We start from the raw sequence: 8,685 nt of genomic DNA, 5'->3' as shown, positions 1-8,685 counted from the left end.
AGGCTTGCCCAAGCTCCGGAGAGTAGAATGGAGTAGAGCGGACTGTGGCCTGGCTATCCCCCCCTGGGGGGTGATTTCTCACTTCTTGTCTCTCTGTCTGTCTCTGTCTTTCCGGCGAGTGCACATGCCCTATTACAAAAACCTCTCAAAAAAAAAAAAAAAAAAGTTAAATAAAATAATTCTTAAAAAAATATGCTTCCATAAAAGCAAGCATCCTATTAAAAAAAAAAAATTGTTTCAAAAAAAACAACATTTTCTAGCTATTTGTTGCTTAAGATTCCTTACCATTGATTATTATGTCCGGCAATTCATTTTAAAAAATATGAACCAAATTTTGTTTTACATTGTTTAAATTTAAAAGCTACACAATGGCAAACAGTGGGAAGTTCTCGCACCCCTGACTGCTGACATCCAGTTTCTTCCCAGAGGCAACCAATGTAACCAATTCTTACATTTCCTCCTATAACTATTTTATATATACAAGTAGATAGTGTACATACATCCACATTCCTGGCACTTACTGTTAAATAAGTGGCAGGGCTAGCGACGGAAAAAAAAGCCAGAGGTAGGGCCTTTAGTAAGAAGGACAATTGGATTTTTGTAACCTGATGTCTGTGATGACTATAAACTTCCCAAACTCTGAAAAAAAGCAAATTATTTAATGAACAATTCCAAAATACATGACAGCCATTTCCATTTACTGTCCTTGGCTACAAGAATTTCTTGTGCTTAGAAAAGGAAATTGGACTATTAGAAAGCAGCAGACCACCCTCCTTCCTCGCGAAGCCCTTTCACTCTTCTTTTAGCGCGTAGAGCACGTCGTCCTGGCTGATGTTGAGCCGCACGCGGAGCAGCAAGTCGTTCCTGTTGGGCTCTGTGAGGAGGAGGCGGCAGGAGCCCAGGCGGGAACACACAGCCATGGTCTCTGACATGGTGGGGTACGGCAGTCCCTCCATTCTGCACAGTGCCACGTGCTGACTATATATCTACACAACAAACACACACACAATAGGTTAAGGGCTGTTCCCCCAGGTTTTTAGCTGATGGTTTATTTCTTCTTTTTTGGAAAACCAGACATTTGTTACCCAGAATACCAGCTACTCCTGAGGCATCAATGGGTGCCCCATTGGTGCAGAAATGCAGGAGCAGAATGGAATCCTAGCCCTGTAAGCAGAAAACAGCAAGTCTGCCTCCTAGTTCTACTGTTTACCTAAACATGCAAGCCTGGGAAGTTAGCTTCAGTTTTATCCATAAAATATACTGCACCCCCTTGAGCTAATAGATACAAAATGACTAGTAACCACCACTGTTACACAGATAGTCCTGGTATCCTAGGCTGAGAGCTCCACAATGGAGGCTATCAGAATTCAAGTCAAATTTTGCTACATGGGCACTTTTCTTATTAGATACAGTGATTAAAAATAAATAAATAAATAAAGGTGCAAAGGCATAACACAAAGGCCCAGAGAGAAAACTGACTGAAGAAATAAAGGGAGGCCAAAGGATAGACAGACATAGATTCTTACTGTAAAGCTCCCCACTGGGTCAGGCAAGTCTGAAGCCCAGTTATTTTCTATCCTAAATATGGGTCAGACCTCCCACCAAGACAGGAGCTTGTCCAGGGAAAAGGTTATTTATTTTTAAAGGTTTATTTATTTATTTATTGTTATTATTTTAAATTTTGCTATAAGGCATGCGTGCTCACTGGAAAGAGACTGAGAAGAGACAGTGAGTGAGAAAGCAGCTGCCAGGTCTGGGACTTGAACTGTGATAGGCCACGTGGGAGTCCAGCACCTCAACCACCATGCCTCCTGGTCGCCCCTAGAAGCAAGGTTATTAACCAATTCAGCTTGTGTTCATGGCACCCATCAAAGTTAATGGTACACTGCGGATGTTCAGGGAATGTTTACAAACTAAAATAAAAGTCACTCTGCAGAAGAGCTGTACAAGAACAGTGATGGGAAACCATGACCCGCAACTAAGTGTTTATAATAGAATTTATAACCAACCCATTAAAGATACCTGAGAGAAAAGTATCTTCCTGCCCACTCCATCTTAGTTAAATAAAGATGTTTCAAACACAGATATACGTACTCTTGGTGACACTCAAACACCTGTTAACAATTCATTTTGCAAGGCAGCCAATGGCCTATGGACAGAGTCTTCAGCAAACTAATCATTCTTTTCACTTGACCTAATTGAAACGATACTCAAATACTGTTCAGATTGATCTGTGATTTGTTTTCAAACATGACTTCACTCTGAAAGCCATGCCCCTACCACAACATAAGCTGTATTAGGACAGCAACTTTGTCTTGTCCACCTCACTCCTGCAACAGTGTCGGGGTCGGGCACATAGGAGGCCTTCACTCTAACGTGCAGGAGGCCTGTTCACCCAATTCAATGAAATACCACGTAACAGAAATAGGCACTGGTCTGGCATTCTTAGCCATATTGACACAAAATAGAGACAAAATGTTATATATCAACTGAAATAGTTTTAAAGACCTGGACTACAATCTAGAAGGATTTAAAAAAAGAAGATCAAACACCTGCTTTAATGTTGCTTCTTCCAGTCCTGATCGATGGAACTCTGCAAGGATGGCTCTCAGGAAGCTCTGTTCCAGAACAGAGGAATTTCTTAAAGAAAATGAGGAGATGTGAGTTCTTTTTGTACTTGCCAGACAGACAGACAGAGACAGAGAGACAGGTGAGAAATCACCCCTCGGGGGGATGGCCACACTGCAATCCCTTCTCTTTCATTCTCCTCTCGGGATCTTGGGCACACATGCACACGCGCCCAGCGTGAGTTTAAGCTGCCGGGTCTAGGACTCGAACCGCGGTCGACTGTGTGGGAGTCCAGCGACATAGCCATTATGCTAACTGCTGGTCCCGAGATGTGAGTTCTTATAAACTGGCTGTAACACAGCCATTCTATGTCTTTAAAGAGAATAAAAAACTGGTAAACATTTTTCCTATGGTATATTGGCAACAGTACCCCTCGCCCCCAGAAGATCAAACTGATACAGAAAATGCCACTATGGAAAAGAAGACGCGTAGTCTGGAATTATAGCAGTACCTCCTGCAAACCCAATCTTGCGTTCTCCTCAGTGTGGGAGTAGCTTCCTCCCTGTTGGCGTTACTATTTACTCAAACACCCACAGTCCAGCTTGATAAACGGCAGGACTTCTGTTATACTTGGTTTGTTTCTGTATCCCTGACTAGACTATACCCCCCTAAGAATTGTCTTTTTTTATTATTATTATAAAGTTTTTGTCATAGGGCACATGTACTCACTAGAGACAGTGAGAGGGGAAAGTGAGAAATAACCCCCACGGGGAGTATGGCCACATGGCAGTCTTCGGCCATTCTCCTCCTGGGATTATGGGCATGTGCACATATTTTTTTTAATTTAAATTTATTTATTTATTTATTGTCTTGTTTTAATTTAACCAGAGAGGGACAGAGAGAGAGAGAGAGAGAATGAGAAAGCAAGGTGCCAGGTCCAAGACTCGATCCACAGTCAACCACGTGGGAGTCCAGCGCCTTAACCACTGTGTAACCTGGTGACCCAAAGAACTCTGTCTTTAATGAGTGCAGGGTGAAAGTAAAACATCAGAATGGGAAACATGTTTCCATGGCCTTCCTGGCTCCGGACCTGGCCCTCCACCGATCCTCCAGGGAAGTTCAGAAAGTGCCTTACTTGATGGCAGTGATATACGAAGATGAAAACATCTCATCCACAGCTTCCATTAAGTGAGCTACCGTGACCAGGCCCGGGGACTCAGGCTTCTGGTGGGAGAACTCGCAGATCTCTGTGGCACGCCTACAGATGTCCAGGCAGCGCCGCGCATCTCCGGAGAGGGCTGCCACCTACAAGAAGGAATATTTTATTCCCTGAGTCTCCTTGCTCATTCAGCCCAAGAGCGTCTGGGTTCAGCTGAGAAGGAGAGGCAGTGCCGAGAAAGGACTGAGGCCTAAAGTTAAGTACTTAGCCCTGGCAGGGAGCCTTGTGGAAGCACAGGAGCGAGTCATTACAACATTGTGCCGGAGACTCTAGGCGCTGAGTCAAACTTTTGTCTTGGTTTTACAAATAACTCCACAATGGAAAAAACAAATTCTCAGATTTATTGTTCAGGAAATGAAGTCTACACAAAAGGGCTATTCCGCCATCTAATTTGTGGGTGCAGTTAAGAGCTCCCCAAAGGTGACTTACCTTCCTTGCCACCAACTGGAGGGCATCATCCTCAAAGGCCTTTAAACGTTTGAGACGGGACACTAGGATCTGGCGCAGCTGGCTGTGAGTGTAAGGCTGGAAGGACATCCTGGTAAGACCCTGGGGAGCCAAGATGACAGGAAACAGGGAAACTGTCCCGGTGAAAACTCACCATCAGGTCCCCAAACCCGACTCCCATGTCTTGTATAACCATTTATACATTTTGTGCCAGGACCACCACTCTCGGGGACTGTCATTACCTATGACAGCCACGGTATCTTGTAGGACAGTCATTCTCAAAATAGCCTTTGTTTGTTTAAGAACCCTTTATTCCGGCAGAATCACTTAGCAGTAGACGTAAGCAGAGGCGCTCTCACGAAGTTGGTGGGACGAGGCTAAGACCTGCACTCGGTGCTGCCGTAGCACCTGGCTCCTCTTCCTGTGCTTTCTGGATTCGATGTTGTGCCTCCCACTGAAATGCAGGGCCAGGCGGGCACACACTGTTCTACTTCGGTCACCTAACACTGGCATTGGCAAGTGCTGAAATATTTTTTTGAAACAATTAAATCTCCAGAGCTCTGTGCAATTTAAAAGTAGTGGAATACAGGCCAATTCCATGGTGCAGTGATAACTGGCTGTAGAAGCCAGATACTACACGGTGGCCAGGGTTCTAATCTCCAACCCGGCTAGCCTGGAACACACCTGGCACACACAAATGCCCAGGATCCAGCAGGCTGGGGAACTGAAGGAAGGGGAGTGTAACATGACTACACCCTGTAGAGGGTGCTCTTTCTCTCCTCTCACTGTTGCTCTAATCATAAACACACAAAAATTACTTTAGAGTAGTGAAGCTCCAAGATTAGAAGTTTGCAGAAAAACATTCAATGGTGACATATGCCACTCCAATACAGAAATTATAAGCATTTTAGAAATCACATTTCTTTTTTTTTAAAATTACTTATTCGATTTTATTTAGTAGTAGTAGTAGTATTCCATTTTACCAGAGAGAGAGGGAGAGTGATAGTGAGAAAGCAAGCCGCCAGGTCCAGGACATGAACCGTGGTGGTCGGTCTCGTGGGAATCTAGTGCTCTTAACCACCACGCCACTGGCCGGGCCCCCAAGAAATCATATTTCTTAATTTCTCCATTTATTTTAGTCTTCTGTGTTACTGCTTTTACAGAACTGCATGGCCCAGCTCACAAAAGCCATGGAAATGGCCTGAGAACTGCCCTAGAACCTACCAGTCGGCTTGACACACGGTTCATCATGATTCGCTCTGGCAGGTCCATTGTGTTAGCGATTGTCAGGACCACTAGCTGGGCCTCCTTGTGAGTGGGCCAGTCAAAGAGATTGTACATCACGTCTTGTTTGTGAGTCCACAGGAGGTCAAGCTGCCAGGGAGAAAGCGAGAGGGTCAGACGGAGCTGAGCTGGGACCCAGCGAAGACCTGTTAGTGTTATTACACCTGTGAGTGTCTCCCAGGCCACACCACCAAGGCGGCCAGGAAGTCGAGGGGTACATGCCTCTCACCACCAGAGAATGGGCCCAGGGGAATGCAGAAGGACGCCAGGACTGCCCCTACCCATACTTGTTCTCAGTACCGCCTAGGCAAGTACCACCCATTTCCTCTCCAGCCCTCCGTGAGCACCTCACCTCATCCACAAGCAGGATGGTGGTTTCCTGAGGGGATCTCTCCGTGCGGAATCGCTTTGCCAGCAGTTCTACTGCATGGTTAGCTGTTGCCTTTTGGCCTGTTAGCTTCTGTGTTAGGGGAAAAACAGCCGTAGTAAACGGTAAGGGTTTTATTCCCTGGGACTCAATGTTACATCTATAAATGAAAGAATCAGTTTATCGGACTCCAGTATCCCATACTGTCTTCATTCTAGTCTTAACCTTAACCTAAAAGGACAAGAGAAGAAACCATAAGAGAAGGGGAAGTTCGTGTTGGAAATGCGAGTGAGAGGCCAGCAGGTGGCATAATGGTTAGGGCTCTGGATTCCCACATGGTGGAGAGCAGCTTGAAAAATCACGCGGTGGGGGCTGGCAGGTGGCGTGGTGGTTAAGGGTGCTGGACTCCCACATGAGCAACCAGTTAGAGTCCCGGACCTAGTGGCTTGCTTTCTCACTCTCTCTCTCTCTCTCTCGCCAAATTAAAATAAATAAGCAAATAAAGTTAAAAAAAAAATCATGCTGTGCATGCCCAAAACCCTGAGAGGAGAACAGAGGAAAAGGGACTGCTGTGTGGCTATCTCCTCTGGAGATTTTTCACTTTCCCATGGTCTCTCTGGTGAGTGCATGCACACACACACACACACACAAAAAAAACACAAAACAAACACACAAACAAAAAACAACAACAACAAAACAAACCAACAACAAAACACACGAGTCGCAGGCTGGTCCCAGAAGCCCCTCTAATATTGCTATTACGCAATTCTACGACTGAACATTACCTGTTACAAAACAACTAATGAATGAATGGGCATGCCTCAAACTCTGGCTTCCCTATGACCCCTTTTCCACAACTTGCAACACTACCACCTGCAAGTAATGGTTTTCACCATTTGGTCAGTACGGGCTCCCAGTCATCCTTCATCCAGCTCGACTTTAAGCTCCTCGAGGGTACGATTCTGCCTTCCATGTCCTTGCAAACTCTACACAAAGGGCAATCCCTGGTCTATCGCAGCATGTGAAATACAGTTAAGTGAACCTTTCCTCTTCATGTGCCCCTAAGGAACTGCACTTCCCAAAAAGCCCAAAGGCTTTTACTTACCTGCCAAATGTGCACATAGACTTGGTGGGGCTCCGTCAGCTTCATGCCATTGACTTCGACGTATTGAAAGGGGGGGAGATCATTTGTCTGGGCTGCCTGCTGCAGGCAGCGAATCACCTCGTTCACAGTGGCAGTCTTCCCTGTCCCTGGGACACCGGAGATGTACATGCACCTAGAGCAAGAAGGAAGTGCTGCTGGCTCGGCCGATGACGGCCACCTCATGTTGTCACCAGGGAGGCGTCTGGGAATGTATACTGAAGATCCAAAAATCACGAAGTGTGGCAGTGGGGACAGTAAGGACCATCCTTACCAAAGCTGGTCAGAGAAGAACCTACAGAGTCATTCACTCTATAAGCAATGCTATATGCAAAATGCTACCTAAAGAAGGCCAAAGTTTAATTTTATTCAAAAGGCAGTTTCTATTCCTATTGAATTACTCTGGCAACAAAAACCTGCTTCAGAAGTAGTAGGTCTCAGTAAAGATTTTGTCTATTTTCCCGACCCTGGGAAAAGATTGTCTGGCTGAAGTGTGACCCCTAAGAGATGTACCAGCAGGGCCTTTGCCTCCCAATTGTCCTGCCTGCCCCATGAACTCACCCTCCAGTTCGGTCAAGGAGTTTGCTTTCTACGAAGTTGTAGATGTCTTGAAATTCCTGTTCCCGACAGGGCAGAGACTCCGGTATGGCAGAAACATGCAGCCTACAGACAGTAAATGGGAGAAAGACTTTAGAAGCATTTCACCACCTCCTCAGTAACAAATGGAAAAGACCTGTCTATGGTCTCTATGTGAAAACTACCTCAAATAAAAGAGAATGTTGGCATTCCCAAATCCTTTCAATTGGCCTCAGAATCCATGGCCTCCCTTTCTCCACCTGCATCACCCAATGTACTAGTACCAACTAAGGGAGCGTTCCCAAATCACTGGGTGGACAGAAATTTTGATTCACTTGACTTCTGGCAGGATCTGGATTTACATATTTTGAAAAAGTCTCCATATGGTGATCAAAGGGACCATAGTGGAGCAACAATGTCCTGCCTAGTCACCTTCCTCCCCTGAGAAAATAATGGCAGCACACCGGAAGGTTCCTGCTTGTAGAGCCTGTCCTCATTATCTCACCTAGACACTGCCTGATGTGCATTTTAGGTCCCACCTGTATGATGTACACTAGTGGCTGCAAGTTGCTCCCATTTCATGTGAATGAAAGCAGAGGCCCCATCATTCCTGCCTATCTGAAAGGGTCCCAAGAGGACTGTCACCTCAGCCGGGCCTCCTCCAGTATGCTGGCCGGCTCTGGAGCTGCTAGGTTTCGGCTGCGGATCTGAGGAGAGGCATGACGTGGTGTTCTAGGCGTGGACTGCATTAGAAAGAGAACACATCTCAGAAGGAGGGAGAAAAACTCTCCAGGACTCATCAGAAAATTTAAGTCATGATGGTTTGATGAAAGAGAGACAATGAATTTCTCTTAGCTCCTTGCTGTATAAAATATCATGATTCTCGGGACCAGCAGTTAGCGTAATGGCTATGTCGCTGGACTCCCACGTAGTCGACCGCAGTTCGAGTCCCGGACCTGGTGGCTTAAACTCATGCTGGGCGCATGTACGTGCGTGTCCAAGATCCTGAGAGAATAGAGGAGAAGGGATTGTGGCGTGGTCATCCTCCCTGGGGGGTGATTTCTCTCTTTCTGTCTCTCTGTC

At 45.9% G+C, this 8,685-nt stretch overlaps 1 protein-coding gene across 3 annotated transcripts in view; it reads right to left on the bottom strand.

Annotated features, from left to right (window-relative positions):
* Positions 1-545: 545 nt before the first annotated feature.
* ORC1 (origin recognition complex subunit 1) overlaps positions 546-8,685 on the bottom strand; it is a 30,713-nt gene continuing 22,573 nt past the window's right edge. For 2 of the 3 annotated variants that reach the window (XM_006149395.3, XM_006149396.3), the window contains 9 exons: positions 8,248-8,345; positions 7,588-7,689; positions 6,991-7,162; positions 5,871-5,978; positions 5,459-5,608; positions 4,217-4,336; positions 3,704-3,873; positions 2,553-2,640; positions 546-986 (listed from right to left, as the gene is read on the bottom strand). In XM_006149395.3, coding sequence (XP_006149457.1) covers positions 792-986; positions 2,553-2,640; positions 3,704-3,873; positions 4,217-4,336; positions 5,459-5,608; positions 5,871-5,978; positions 6,991-7,162; positions 7,588-7,689; positions 8,248-8,345 — 1,203 coding nt within the window. In that variant the 3' untranslated portion in view covers positions 546-791. The remainder of the gene's footprint in view (positions 987-2,552; positions 2,641-3,703; positions 3,874-4,216; positions 4,337-5,458; positions 5,609-5,870; positions 5,979-6,990; positions 7,163-7,587; positions 7,690-8,247; positions 8,346-8,685) is intronic. The other variant, XM_027772236.1, reaches the window with a different exon arrangement.

Source organism: Tupaia chinensis, unplaced genomic scaffold (genome assembly GCF_000334495.1).
Source record: "Tupaia chinensis unplaced genomic scaffold, TupChi_1.0 Scaffold000259_1, whole genome shotgun sequence".
NCBI lineage: Eukaryota > Metazoa > Chordata > Mammalia > Scandentia > Tupaiidae > Tupaia > Tupaia belangeri.
The sequence above is the reverse complement of the archived record's forward strand: the minus strand, read 5'-3'. Positions and strand labels throughout refer to the sequence as shown.